The sequence below is a fragment of the Sapajus apella genome, unplaced genomic scaffold, assembly GCF_009761245.1.
Source record: "Sapajus apella isolate SASKATOON/1434 unplaced genomic scaffold, GSC_monkey_1.0 scaffold33, whole genome shotgun sequence".
NCBI classification, from domain to species: Eukaryota; Metazoa; Chordata; class Mammalia; order Primates; family Cebidae; genus Sapajus; species Sapajus apella.
This window is the reverse complement of record NW_022436973.1, coordinates 22,108,867-22,123,509: the sequence shown is the minus strand read 5'-3', so window position 1 is coordinate 22,123,509 and position 14,643 is coordinate 22,108,867. Positions and strand designations below refer to the sequence as shown.

Below are 14,643 nucleotides of genomic sequence, written 5' to 3'. Positions count from 1 at the left end.
TTTTTTGTATTTTTAGTAGAGACGGGGTTTCACCATGTTGACCAGGATGGTCTCGATCTCTTGACCTTGTGATCCACCCGCCTCGGCCTCCCAAAGTGCTGGGATTACAGGCTTGAGCCACCGCGCCCGGCCTAATGTTTGTATTTTTAGTAGTGTGTTGGCCAGGTTGGTGTTGAACTCATGACCTTAAGTGATCTGCCTGCTTTGGCCTCCCAAAGTGCTGGGATTACAGGTGTGAGCCACATGCCTGGCCTGAGGGAGGATTTTTATAGAGACTATACACACACACACACACGTATATACATGAAGACTATGAGTATATTATACGTAAGCATATATATAATGTATATTTGTATGTGTGTGTATACTCACACATAAACATATATGCATAATATACATATGTATTAGGTTTTGTATGAGAATGTTTACTATGTAACAAAATTATATGATCACAAAATATGTTATGTCAGAAAGTGCTCCCACCAAGCCACCTTGTGAATTGCTATTGCCTCCTAGTGGCTGCTGCAGTTATTACAGGTGAAAATATCTAGCTGGAGGCAAAGGGAGGCCTTCTGCTATGCAGGCTGGAAACTGCCCTTACCAGAGCTGAAAAAAGACACATTTCTGCACAAAATTCACAGTATCCAGCCCAAAGTCTGACCAGAGTAGCTCCCAGGGCATCAGAGTCTACCATATTTTCAGAATACTGACACTCACCTCGGACCTGGAAGAAGACTGAGGTGTTGGCTGATCCAAGAACGTTTGTGGCCTCACAGAGGTAGCTGCCAGAGTCCTCAAGGCCCAATTCTCGGACCTCTAACTGCAGGGAGTTGGCCTCAGCCTTAGCCCGGAGCCGGCCTTGGGATGGGAGCTGGGGACCCAGGCTGGTGGTCAGGAGGTGCTCCCCGTGGAACAGGGCCAGCAGGGACAGGGGGTGGCTGTCCACAGTGCAGACAAACACAGCCATGTGGCCCTGGCCCATGTCTAGGAGGGCCGACAGCTTCGGAGGGTCTGGGGGATCTGCAGGAATCAGAGGAAACAGAGGGAGCTGAGGCCACCCCAGCCCAGCTCACCACATTACAACTGCCACGCTATGTCCCCCACCCCCTGCCACACACACAGCCCAAGCCCTGCTCTTTCCTCTCAAATCCCAGCCCAGCCCCTGCTTCTCCCCAGACCACCCCTCCACCCTCCAAGTCCCCAGGCTGCCCTTGCCAGTCACCCACAGAGTACATTCAGGAGCACGGGAGTGGAGAGCTGGGTGCCAGCCTCGGTGAGGATGCGGCAGGTGTAAAGGGCAGCATCAGTCCTGGCCACGGGCAGCAGCGTCACGGTCTCCAGGGGACCCTGGGCCCACAGCACCCCATTTCGGAACCAGGAGAAGTTGGCAGGGCTGCCCGCGGCTTCCCGGCTCACGTTGCAAGTCAGGTTGGCCTCTGTGCCCTCCTGCAGCGTGTGTGATGGTGCAATGACCAGGACAGTGGCTGGAGAGCAGGCAGCACAGGCTTACTGACCACCCCCGGCCTGGAGGAGCCAGAGGTCCAGCTGCCCAGCCTGGAAGGAACAGGAAGGAAGCGCCCTGGGGTGCCCACAGGGTGAGGGAGAAAAGCAAGCCAGCTCACAGGGAGCCTAGGAGAAGTGGGTCCTGGGGACTGTGGGGGCCCTGGGCAGAGAGGGCGCAGCACGGGGAAGAAGGACAAGGCAGTCCAACTGTCCCAGCTGGGAAGCCCTTCCTCAGAGACCAGCTGTGTTGCCTGCCCCCGGCCTGAACAGTGAGCACAGGAAGGAGCAGCTCTGCCCTTCCTGAATGTGGAGAGGGCAGCAAGGGGCCCCACTGCTGCACAGAGTGCTTTTACCTGATTAGATCGTCCTCAGAGCAGAGCAGTCCAGAGCTCCAGCCCTGCCCACAAGCCACCCATTCCCTGCCTGACTCACCCTGGCCATTGAAGGTGGCGGAGGCGGAGGCGTTGCCCAGGGCATTGCTGGCCTCACAGAGGTACAAGCCCTCCTCCTCCAGCAAAGGGTTGTGAATCTCCACGCGCAGCAAGTTGGGGCCTTTGCTGACCTTCATTCGTGGGGAACAGCCCCCACAGGTACTGCAGCCACCCCCTAACGGCAGGGAAGTGGCCACCACGCGGTCCTTGTGGAGCAGCTGCAGCCGGGCTGGAGGGTCGCTGTCCACACGGCACAAAAGGAGGCCTCGCCGTCCAGCCCCGGCCCCAGCAGCATCGAGGTCCAGCCTGGTGGTGAATATTGGTTGGCGAGGGGGGTCTGCAGGGAGGAAGAACAGGGACACTCATTCCACGGTCGCTGCCAGGCCCTGCAAGCCTGGCTAGGCTCCCAGAATACACTGGACAAAGGTGGGTCCCTAGGGCTGCCCCAAACAGCTGTGCAGATTGTGCACTGCACAAGAGCAGCCAGGCCAGAGTGGGTGGAACTCAGCTCATGCTCCTCAAGCTAGGCTGTGCCTTGATGCTGAGTCTTCCCAGAGGAAGGAACACCATTTTCTAGCTCAGACAGAGGTGCTGTATGGGCTGGCTGCCACCTTGCGTGAGTCCCACCTGCTGCTGAGCAGGGTGCACCTAGCAATCCCTTGGGGTCCTGCTCTCTCCCCACCCTGACCACGGAGCCTCTCCTCAAGATCTGCCCTGCATCTCATCTCTGGTCTCCAAGCCAGCTCCCTTGATGCTAGCTAATGCATAGAACGGCCTCTTCCTAAAGGCTTCCGGAGACAGGTGGCCAAAAGAGAGGCACCAGGCAAGGCCCCCATGTGATTTCACGCAGACACCAGAAAAGCTTGCAGAGGCGGCTGCCCTCTGACAGTCCCAGGACATGGTTCCAGCACACACGTGTCAGAGGAAGCCTCTGGAATCAGGCCCTTGATCTCATAGGAGCCGCCCCGCTTGGTGGATGCAGAGGGGCCATCTGTCCCTGTGCTGCGGGGCTCTGCCTTGGTGTCTATGGGAGCCCAGCGCAGCCTGTGGGGCAGGTGCACAAACAGAAGAGTGTGATGTCCGGAGCTCACCCATGAGGACAAAGCAGGGACGTGGTGCCCACGCTGGGTTTGAGGCTGGGATAGAGGAGCCCACAGGGCTGGGATTGGACGGTAAAGATGTGGGAAGATAGAGAAGGCCCCAGCCTCATTCCTAAACTTCAGCCCCAGGGGGAGAGGCCCATCATGGCCAGGCCTGTGACCCAGCCCTCCTGATACAGACCCCGGGGCAGGGCAGGGCAGGGCTAGGGGGCCTGGAGGAGGTGAGGTGGCTGGTGGGTCCTGGCATGAGGCTGCAGCTGGCAGTGGCTGCTCACAGAGCACAGTGAGGACGGCTGGTGAGGAGGGGCCGCTGGTACTGTGGCCATCCTGGGCCCGGCAGTGGTATGAGCCGGCGTCAGTGCTGGAGGCCGCGGGGAGCAAGAGGCTGCTGCTGGGGCCTTCGAGAAGCAGGGCTCCGTTCAGGTACCAGGAGAAGCGGGCATCAGGCGTGGGGTGCAGGCCGCTTCTGCAGCTCAGCGTCACTGCCTGTCCTTCCACCACCTCTGCTGCCGGGCTGATGAGGAGGCGGGCGGCTGCGGGGAGAGGGAGAGGCTGGGAGGGGTCCCGCCTCCTGACCCTCCATGCTGCCCTATGCAGAAAGCCCTCAGAGTTCTCCTCTCCATGCACTACTGCAGGTAGCTTCGGGCTTTGTGGTGGGTCAGGAGGGTTTGCCTTTGAATGCCAAGTCAGATCTATAGATGGGAGCTGGCTGCAGCCTGGTTAAGGATTCAGAGCCTCTCGGATGTAATGGTTTCAAAAAAGAAAGAGAAGAAGAAAGAAAGAAAGAAAGAAACAGAGAGAGAGAAGGAAGGAGGGAAGGAAGGAAGGAAGGAAGGAAGGAAGGAAGGAAGGAAGGAGGGAAGGAGGGAAGGAGGGAAGGAGGGAAGGAGGGAAGGAGGGAAGGAAGGAAGGAAGGAAGGAAGGAAGGAAGGAAGGAAGGAGGGAAGGAGGGAAGGAGGGAAGGAGGGAAGGAGGGAAGGATCCAGAGCCAGAGCCCAGGCTTACGTCCAGCACCTGGCTTGTGGGCGCGTGGTAGCTCAAGCCTGTAATCTTAGCACTTTGGGAGACTGAGTCGGAAGCAACGTTTGAGGCCAGGAGTTCCAGACCAGCCTGGGCAACACAGTGAGACTCCATCTCAAACAATTTTTTTTTTTTTTTTTGGAGACCAAGTCTCACTCTCTTACTCAGGCTGGAGTGCAGTGGCACGATCCGCGATCCCGGCTCACTGCAACCTCTGCCTCCCAGGTTCAAGCGATTCTCCTGCCTCAGACTCCTGTCTAGCTGGGATTACAGGCATGTGCCACCACGCCCAGCTAATTTTGTATACTTGGTAGAGACAGGGTTTTACCATGTTAGCCACTCTGATCTCGAACTCCCCACCTCTGGTGATCCACCTGCCTTGGCCTCCCAAAGTGCTGGGATTACAGGCATGAGCCACAGCCCTGAGCCAGAAGACCCTGCTTAACTATTTGGCTTCCCACATCTGACTGCTAGCATAGAACCTGCCCCCAAAGTTTCATAAATAAAAAATAATGAACACTTCTGAGGGACTCTCCAAGTTTAGAATCAGGGTATCTGCAAAAGGAATGATGTGACCTGCCGTGTTTCCCTTTTTGCCTTGACTTTCAGGAAGCTCTGAGGTTGGGTGACTGCATAGCCCCAGTCTTTTATGTTACCTAGGCAGCTAGTTCAGCCCTGCCGTCGAGTCCACTAGACTTCTAGAAGGAAGGGGCTGGAGCAGGCTCCTCCTCAGGCTCCCTCCACCCTCCCTGGCTGCCGGTGCCCGTCTTACCATTGGCATGGAAGTCCAGGGTGGAGGTTGCATTTCCAAGGGAGTTGGTGGCTGAGCACTTGTATTCCCCACTGTCAGCTTCTTCCAGGTCTCGGATCTCCAGGCGCAGGGAGTTGGGACCAGAGGTGCCGCTGAAGCGTGGGCTGTGATCGCCACCCCCAGAGGTGGAGGCCAAGATATGACCCCCATGTGACAGCACCAGTATGGCCAGGGGCTCACTGACCACAGAGCAGTGAAGGATGCCCACAAGCCCCGCCTGGGTCTCCAGGAAGGCTGTTAGGACCGGGATGAGAGGTGGGTCTGTGTGGAGACAAGAGGCAGGCCTGTCACCCTGTGATGGGGGCACTCCCTGGATACCCTGATACAGCCCATGACCTCTGCACCTCTTTGACCCACCTGCTCTGACCATGTCCAGTGTCACCCCACCCTGGCCACTTACGGTTGACTACCACGCTGACAGCGCCTGAACGCTCGCTGCCTTGGGCGTTCTGCACCTCGCAGAAGTAGAAGCCGGTATCAGCCCTGGTGGCCGCGTGCAGCTGGAGGGTGTGGGAGTGGGCGTCCTCCAGCGGGACGTGGTTCTTGTACCAGTGGTAGCGGAGATCGCTGGGTGCCTCGTTGGGTGTACTGCAGCCTAGTGTCACTGTCTGGTTCTCTAGGATGGGACCTGCTGGGCTCACCTGGACCTCAGCCACTGCAAGGGCAGCATAGGAGGTGCTGGGGGTCCCAGCTGACTTCCAGCCCCAGCCCCTCACAGTCCCTGGGCCTCAGCCAATCAGCCTCAATCTCTGCATATACTCCGCCACCCGCCACTGCAGTGGAGCCTCTGGGAGTGCCCTGCCTCTCTCTGTCCTGCTCACCAGGATCCCCCTGACACCCCACCCTTTGTGGGGGTATCATCACCTGTCTCATGGTAAGACAAGGCTGGAACTCCACACCTGCACGCAGGAAGCACTGAGTTATGCCAGCTGCTGGCTCTGCCCTTCCCTGTCTCCCCTCTGCCCCTAAGGCCTGAGCCCCTCCCTATTCTCTGGCCAATACGAAATCTTCCCAAGGACTCACTGAAGATATGGAGGCTGATGGGGGGTGAGACCGAAGAGCCCACGCCATTCCCAGCTTGGCAGGTGTAGACACCAGCGTCACTCCAGGCTGCCTGGGACAGCTGCAGCACACCAGTCTTGCTCTGGAGGAGCACCCCATCCTTGAGCCAGGTAATGGAGCTGACTGCAGGGTAGCTGCTGTTCACCTGGCAGGTGAGTGTGACCAGCTCACCTGGAAGGATATTCCTCCCTGAGGGGCTGAGCAGGATCTTCACACCCTTGGGGGCATCTGCGAGGCACAGTGGGGGTCATTGGGTAAGGTGTCAGAGAGGGCAGGGGATGGCATACTTCTTGACCCCCTTTCAAGGCTCTGCCCTAAGGAAGTTTGCCCAGATAAAACAGCAGTCCCCTTCTATCCCCACTCAGAGCACGTGGGGTCTGCCCACATCCATCCCTTTCCCACCACCCCTTCGCCCGATGCATTCCTTGTCCACTGAGAGCTGATCACGGGACGCTTGGTCCGGTGTCCAGCCTACTCCACCAGCTGTGGTTTTCTGCTTCCCAATGCTGTCCATTGCCCCTGCTGTATTTGGGGTGAGCTCCACACACTGGGCCATGGGTACTCCACTGCCTGCTTTAGTGGCCCGCTGGAAGCTGTTTGTAAGGGACTAGGCACCTAGTGGGAGGGGGCCAAAGGCACTATCAAACTAGTTCTGAAAATACTTACCCAGTTTGTAAGGAAGGGGCCAAAAATACAAAGAAACTACATTTCCTTAAATCTTGTTACAAAGCCTCTCTCTGTGTATTCAAGTGTTTTCTTCTTATTTTTTTAGAAACAGCGTCTGGCTCAGTCACCCAGGCTGCAGTGCAGAGGCACAGTCATAGCTCACTACAGCCTGAAACTCCTGGGCTCAAGCCATCCTCCTGCCTCAGCCTTCCAAGGAGCTGGGACTACAGGTGTAAGCCACCACATCCGGCTAATTTTTGTTTTTTAATTTTTTGTACAGACAGGGTCTCACTATGTTGCCCAGGCTGGTCTCGAACTCCTGGCCTCAAGCAATTCTCCCGCCTTGGCCTCCCAAAGCCCTGGGGTTACAGGCATGAGCCACTGCATCCGGCCTCAAGTGTTTAATGTGTGCCAGGCACTCTTCTAAATACCTTACCTCTCCTGTATTTGTTTTTCTTTTGAGACGTAGCCTCACTCTGTCACCCAGGCTGGAGTGCAGTGGCACAATCACAGCTCACTGCAACTCCATCTCCTGGGTTCAAGCAATACTTGTGCCTCAGCTTCCCCAGTAACTGGGATTACAGGTGTGCCACCACACCCAGGTAATTTTTGTATTTTTAGTAGAGATGGGTTTTACCATGTTGGCCAAGCTGGTTTCAAACCCCTGACCTCAAGTGATCCACCTGCCTCAGGCTCCCAAAATGATGGGATTACAGGTGTGAGCCGCCGTGCCTGGCCCATCTCCTTTAGTTTTCATCATAAATCGATGAGACAAGAACCATCTGTTGCTATCTTCACCACAGACATGAAAAGAACAGAGGCCCTGGGAGACAAGGAGCTTGCCTGAAGTTTCACATCTGGTGGGTGCTGGAGCCAGCAACCAGATGCCTGTGAGCAGCGCTTGTTCTAGAACAGGCTGCCCTGTTTGAGATGGAAAATGTATAACCAGTGGAAACCCGGGCTTTCTCCCCACTGACTCATAGGTGTGCCTGGGTGACAGCCTGATCACCACGGTCTTGAGCAGTCCTAAGGCGGGAAAGAGATAAACCCCACCTCCCCAGCATCCTTCAGCGAGGGGGAAATACCGGGACACCTGCTGCCAACCCTGAGGCTGCATGGGAGTGCCTGTTCCCCAACCCTTTGGGTCTCCCTTTCTCTGCCCAGCCTGGCCTCAAGGACAAGTCCCTTCGAAGCAGTAGGAGGTGAAAGGGAAGCATTGAACAAAGCTCTTGGGACTCAGGAGTGTCTCTCCACTGCCCTACCCTGGAGGCCCAGGGGCGGCCTGGCTCTGCGTCAGGAGCAAGGGCTCTGTTTCTGTGGGCTGGAGAGGGACTGGTTTCCATCAGGGAGCCACAGATGTGCTCGGTCACAAGGCTGTGTCCCCAGTCAACTCACACTTCACTTGGAGGTGAATCTTGGCCTGAGTGCTGTGACTGGCCACTGAGAGCTGGCAGTGCAGGACCCGGCCATGGTCCTGCCAGGACACAGCCATGTGGAGGGTCTCCAGGTGGCTGACGCCAGTGGGCTCAGACTTATGGCTGCTGGAGGTGACAGAACGAGCAGGGTCCTGGCCTTGCCACTGCAGGCTGACCTGCTCCTGCAGGCACATGTAGGGGGTGGAGCAGTTGAAGTCCACCTCTGTGCCCTCAAGAAGCTCGGCCGGGGAGGCGATGGTGGGTGCCCTGGGTTCCTCTGCAGGCAGAGACAGCAGTGTTCAGGACCCTTTTCAACACCCCTGAGACCCCTTGCCCTGGAAACCCCAGCTGAGGACAGCCCTGGGGAGGGGGCATTTAGGGGAAGGAGAGGCTGCTTTCTACTCCCAGCCCCACTCAAGTGAATACCAGGGAGAACCAGGCCTGGGCCTAGGCTGGGGCTGGAATGGAGGCTGGGACTGGCTGGGGTTCGAGTCAGGACAAGGGTTGGGGCAGAGAGCCCAAGCGTCCAGAAGCAGCTTGGGAACCCCTCCCGGGCGTAGCCAGCCCACCCCCCTTATCACCTGTCACTGTGACCAAGGTGCCTTTCACATCTGACCAGCGGTTGCCCTCGCTGATCTCAAAGCGGAAGTTGTAGGAGCCGGAGTCCTCAGGCCGCAGGTCCTTCAGCAGCAGGTTGCACACCCTGTGCTCGGGGTTCCCCACGAACTCGGCGCGGCCGCGGAAGTGGGCCTGCACCCGCGTGGGGTCTGCCGAGTGGCTCACCACCCACTGCCGGCCTGAATAGTCATAGTACCAGATGGTTGTGATGCCGTCGGGCACCTCCACGTCGGCAGGGAAGCTGAAGACACAGGGGATGAGCAGGCAAGACCCCTTCACGCCCTGCATGTTCTGGGGGCTGGAGACACCCCATGAGGCCCGGCCTGCAGAAGAATGGCAGGGGGACAGAGACGGGGGTGATACCGACCTCAGGGTGCCACAGAGCCCTGCAATCCCCCCAGGGAATGTGCTCAGATGGGCTCCCAGACTCTGCCCTGCCCCAAGAAATGCATGCTTAGATCCACCCTTCTCAGTGCCCTGGGGACAGTCCACTGCCCGAGGCCACTCAGAGGTTTGGGAGGGTGGCTCCAAGACAGATGGCAGCTCCCTGCCCAGCTCCCGGCCACTGCCCCCCGACCTCAGCAACCAAATCTGTGACCCAGGCATTGTCCAACCTGCCAAGGGCTGGACTTCTGCAGGCTGAGCCCTGGAAGACAGGCAGTGAGCCCTGGAAGACAGGCAGTGGGCCCGCAAAGCTCACCTGGGGAGAAGAACAAGGCCAGGAGGAGAAGCTCCGGCAGGAAGTCCATAGCACGTTCTTGTGCTGCTCCTGTTGCCTAAGAGGGTGGCACACACCACACTGCTGGGCACACAGGGGCCTCCAGGGACACCTCTGGGCACTTTAGCCCCAGCACCTGCTGGGAGTCCAAGCCTGTGTCCCCACCTCCTCTGCTGGCCAACCCAACAAGAGGGCAGGACTCTTAACCTCTGGATCAGCCAGCAGGAGACAGTCAGGAGGCCACGTTCCCAGCTCCGGCTGTGCCAAGGGAGTGCCCTCACTTGGTGGCCTGCCCCAGAAAAGCCTGTGTGTCCCTTGGCCCTATCCCAAGTTCTGCTTTCCCAGCCCCTCAAGGATACCACCCTAGGGCAGATGAACAGCTGTTTCTTCCTCTTCCCCACTTCCCTGGCCCCTCCCCACCACCCAAACCCACAAGAACTGGAGCCCAGAGACGCTCAGTGACTCACTCCAAGGCACCCAGCTAGAGTGATGGTTTCTTCTTGAAGCTTGTCTCTCACTACCTGCCTTACCAGCTATAGGCCTTCTTTTATTTATTTGTTTGTTTGTTTGTTTGCTTTGAGACAGAGTCTCGCTCTGTTGCCCAGGCTAGAGTGCAGTGGCATGATCTTGGCTCACTGCAACTTCTGCCTCCCAGGTTCAAGCGATTCTCCTGCTTTGGCCTCCTGAGTAGCTGGGGATTACAGGCTCGTGCCACCATACCTGGCTAAATTTTGTACTTTTAGTAGAGATGGGGTTTCAACATGTTGGCCAGGCTGGTCTCGAGCTCCTGACTTCATGATCCACCCACTTCGGCTCCCATAGTGTTGGGATTACAGGCATGAGCCACTGCGCCCGGCTGGTGCTGCCTTTAACAGTCACTCCCCTGCTCACAAATCTTCTGTGGCTCCCCATTGCCCGTGAGATGTGAAAGGTCCTCATTTCCTGCCCCAGCTCTGTTTCCATTTCCTGCTCCCCGCAAACCCACTCTGGAGCCAGTTCTGTCTGCTAACAGGCTCCCTAGCTGCCCAGCTCTATTTCTGCCTCAAATAATCTTTGCCTATTGAAACGTTATTCAACCTTCAAGGTGCAGCATGAATTTGGCTTCCAGCTGGAACTTCCTCTTTGAGGTTCCCGTAGCCACCCCAGAGCTATCTCTGCCCTTGCCTTGTTTTTAACAGCTTGTGAGAGCCCATTTCTCAGGACCCAGAACTGAAGATACGTGCCCCATAGCAGTGCAGAGCCCATCAGGCATTCAGCAAACCCCTTAGTGACTAAGAGAGGGCTGAGGTCTTTAGGGGTTCAGAGTTGGGGAGGGGAGGTGGCTGGGCAAGTCTAGTTTTGACAGGTGGCGTGAGAGTCCTGTGGAACACATACCTCACAAACATGAGTACAATGCCTGTGTGTGCCATATCCAAACGGGCCAGCCCTCAACCATGGAGTGCCCCAGTCAGGGAGTGTCTAAGGGATACCACAGACCTGAGTCCAAAAGGAAGAGATGCCAGAAACACATATAACTAAAATTATAAAACTCTTAGAAGACAACATAGGTGAAAGTCTTTATGACTTTGGACTAGGTAATGCTTTCTTAAGTGTGAAATTAAAAGCGCAGGGAAAAAAAATAGGTAAGTTGGACTTCATCAAAATTTAAAACTTGGCTAACACAGTGGCTCACACCTGTGAACTCAACACTTTGAGAGGCTGATGCAGGAGGATCTCTTTAGCCCAGGAGTTTGAGATCAGCCTGGGCAACACTGCAAGACTCTGTCTCTACGAAAAATTTAAAAATTAGCCAGGCATGGTGGCACAGACCTGTGGTCCAAGCTACCCTGGAGGCTGAAGTGGAAATATTGCTTGAGCTCAGGGGCAGGGGTCGAGGCTGCAGTGAGCCATGATCACACAACTGCACTCCAGCCTGGGCGACAGAGTGATACTCTGTCCCCAAAAAACAAACCACAATGTATATGCATCAAAGGACACTATCTAGAAAGTGGACAACCCACAGAATGGGAGAAAATATTTGTAAATCATTTAGCTGATAAGGGATTAATATCCAGAATATATAAAGAATTCCAATTGACAACAACAACAAAAAAACAAGAAACCCAACTCCAAAAATAGGCAAAACACTTGAATAAACATTTCTCCAAAGAAGATATACAACTGTTTAATAAGGACATGAAAAGATGCTCAGCATCACTGGCATTAGGAAATGCAAATCAAAACCACGGCTAGATACCACTTCACATCCATTAAATGGCCATTCGCAAACAGACAAAGCAACACAGAAAACAATACATGTTGGTGAGGGTGTGGAGGAATTGAAATCCTTGTGTATTGCTGGCGGGAATATAAAATGGTTCAGTCACTGTAGAAAACAATTTGGCCATTCCTCAAAAAGTCAACATAGAATTACCATATGATCCGGCAATTCCACTCCTAGGTGTATACCCAAGAGTACTGAAAACTCTAAAAAGTACTCTAACAGAGTACACCAGTGTTCACGGCAGCACTATTGCACTAAAAGGTGGAACCACGTCGAGTGTCCATCAATGAATGGACGTGGATAAACAAAATGTGGTATGTACACACAATCGACCATGGAAGGAATGGATTCTAACACGCGTGAACCTTGAAAACATGATGCTCAGTGAAATCAGCCAGACACAAAAGGGCAAATATCATAGGATTCCAATTACATGAAATATCTAAACTAGGCACATCCACAGAGACAGAAAGTAGAATAGAGATAACCAGGGGCTGGGGGCAGGGGAAGTTAATGTTTAATGGTTGCTGAGTCTCTGTTTCAGATCATGAAAAAGTTCTGGAAATAGACAGTGGTGATGGTTACACAATATTGCAAATGTACTTAATGCCATGGGTTGCACACGTAAAGAAGTTAAAACAGTAAATTTTATATTATATATATTTCACCACATACACATCCATGTCACCAACTTTGCAGTCCTCCCGGTCCTACATGCTGACTTGGCCAAGTGAACAGGAGGCTGGAAGTGGGGACAGGAAACTCATGACCTCCCAGCCCCCAGCCCATCTGCCTCAGGGGCTGAGCTCAGCAGATTCCGATGACTACCGGGGACCACACCTGGAAAGGGGCTGAGCCGAGGCCCAGGGCCGGCCAGGCTGACCAGGTGAAACTTAGCCTGGTGCAGAAAGCAGAAGGGGCACCCCGGCAGGGAGCACAGCACAGGGCCAGATGGGGACAGGAAGGACACTGCTCCCCAGGGGACCTAGCCCTCTTGCAGGGCTGCTGGAGTGGACCAGTCTGGCCATTTGTGGATGCCCAAGAGCTTGCCTCCAGTTCTCTGGGAAGTCTTAGGCTTCCTCCTCTTCCAGGAATACGCACCCACAACCTCCACACCAGGTTCTTGGCCACTGGAAAATGGTGTAGGTAGGGCCCTGGGATCCAGACACCCCACCATGAAGAAAAGCAGCCTGTTGGGCACACTGGGGGTCAGATGTGTCCCTGGCCACAGGGGATGTCAGGGTCAGCTCCGCTATGGCCAGGGCAGCTATCTTGTCCCAGATCCCCTGTTCTTTCCATCTGGGGTCCCGAAAAGGGCAATCGTGAACCCGATGGAAGAATGGTGGGGTTCTGGATACACTGATCCCAGAACAGGGTGCAGGGGAGGACCCTTTCCAGGACCACTCCAATCACATCATGCAGAGGCCACCTATGTTTAGCCCAGCCCTAACCCCTAAGGGGTCAGCCCCACCAGAGTCCCCCCTATTGGCTCAGCCTGTTCTACCACAAAAACCAGTGTCCGCCCAGATAACTGTTCTAAGAGAAAGAGCAGGGACAGCTCCAGAAAGAAGACCTGTCCCTGTTTGAAAGCCTGGTGTTAGGCTGGGCGCAGTGGCTCACTCCTGTAATTCTGGCATTTTGGGAGGCCGAAGTGGGCAGATCACTGAGGTCAGGAGTTCGAGACCAGCCTGACCAACATGGTGAAACCCCCACCTCTACTAAAAATACAAAAATTAGCCAGGCATGGTGGCGCACCCCTGTAATCTCAGCTACTCATGAGACTGAGGCAGGAGAATCGCTTGGGAGGCGGAGGTTGCAATGGCTGAAGGTGCACCACTGCACCCCCAAAAAAAAGAAAGAAAGAAAAGACAAAGAAAGCCTGGTGTTGAAGGGACAGTGCCCCCTGAGCTTGGGTTGGAGCTGTGGCCTAGGGTGCTCCCAGCGCCCCCTGGTGGTAGAGAGATTGCAGGTCCCAGGGAAGGGAGCAGCGTACCAGGAATATGGAGCAGCTCTGCAGCCCTGAACCATCCCTCCGTTGGGCAGTGACTCTTTTGGACATTATTGTCCCTCAGAGAGGAATTTCCTGAGGTTCATCCTCGGGTCTCCAAGTCCTGGGTGCTCTGAAGACAGGATTTTAAATCCCCACTCCTAGAATTGGTATGTGTTGCATCAGAGTGACTTGGGCTGGCCTGGTATACGGTGGGCACTCACATTTGCTGCCTATTTGAGACCAAGTGCCTCAGGAGGGCTTGGAGGGTGGGCTGGGACCCCAAGCCCACCTCTGATCCCAGAGGCCAAGTTCAACTGGGGAAGAACAGGCAGAGGCAGTTTCTCTGTAGACAGAAAGGCCCAGGCACAGGATTCAGTTTCTGTTTCCTGACACCAAGGCTTCTCCCCAACTTCCCCATTGGGCTGGAGAAGGAAGGACACAAGGTAGCATGGCCAGCTGGTGAGCACTGGCCTACAGATAGGGAGTCAGGCTATAGACAGGCAATTCCTGGAGCAGATTACAGTCAAAATAGTGGAAATCCCCAATCATAGGCCAAATTTTTAATTCTCAGAGCCATGGAATCCATTACTAATGTCTATTGGCTTTGCCATGGGCGGTAGAAATTTCACACTTCATTCCCTAATCTGGCTCTAAAAGCTCCTGGCTGGAGTGGCCACTCCCGGAACTGTGCTGGGTAGCACCGGAAGCCCTCCTGTAAACGGACCAAGTGGCAATGGATGAAGTGGAATGGGGCTGGGGCTAGAGAAAGGAGAGATATTGCTGGGCTGGGCTGGGGCTGGGGTCAGGGTGATGGTCAAGTTGGAATTCTGGAAGCAAATTAAGGCTGGGATTGGGGTGGACATTGAGGTTGAGTGACAGGCGAGGGTAAGGGTAAAGTCAGGAGTCGGTGCAGGTGATGGTTAAGATACGGTGGAGGCTGGGTTGAGATAAAGATAATGGAGTCGGAGCTGCAGTTTGGATGGTTGGGATTGGATGAGGTGAGTAAATGGTTGGGGTTGGGGAGCAAGTGAGGTGAGGGTGAGGTA

At 55.2% G+C, this 14,643-nt stretch overlaps 1 protein-coding gene across 2 annotated transcripts in view; it reads right to left on the bottom strand.

The window, feature by feature from the left end:
* Window positions 1-9,698, bottom strand: part of SIGLEC1 (sialic acid binding Ig like lectin 1) — an 18,819-nt gene extending 9,121 nt beyond the window's left edge. The window contains exons 1-10 of one of the 2 annotated variants that reach the window (XM_032295548.1): window positions 9,327-9,698; window positions 8,590-8,949; window positions 7,989-8,285; window positions 5,889-6,155; window positions 5,266-5,520; window positions 4,827-5,126; window positions 3,310-3,567; window positions 1,936-2,271; window positions 1,227-1,484; window positions 718-1,020 (exon numbers count right to left, since the gene is read on the bottom strand). In XM_032295548.1, the coding sequence (XP_032151439.1) occupies window positions 718-1,020; window positions 1,227-1,484; window positions 1,936-2,271; window positions 3,310-3,567; window positions 4,827-5,126; window positions 5,266-5,520; window positions 5,889-6,155; window positions 7,989-8,285; window positions 8,590-8,949; window positions 9,327-9,375 (2,683 nt within the window). In that variant the 5' untranslated portion in view covers window positions 9,376-9,698. The remainder of the gene's footprint in view (window positions 1-717; window positions 1,021-1,226; window positions 1,485-1,935; window positions 2,272-3,309; window positions 3,568-4,826; window positions 5,127-5,265; window positions 5,521-5,888; window positions 6,156-7,988; window positions 8,286-8,589; window positions 8,950-9,326) is intronic. The other variant, XM_032295547.1, reaches the window with a different exon arrangement.
* Window positions 9,699-14,643: the final 4,945 nt, after the last annotated feature.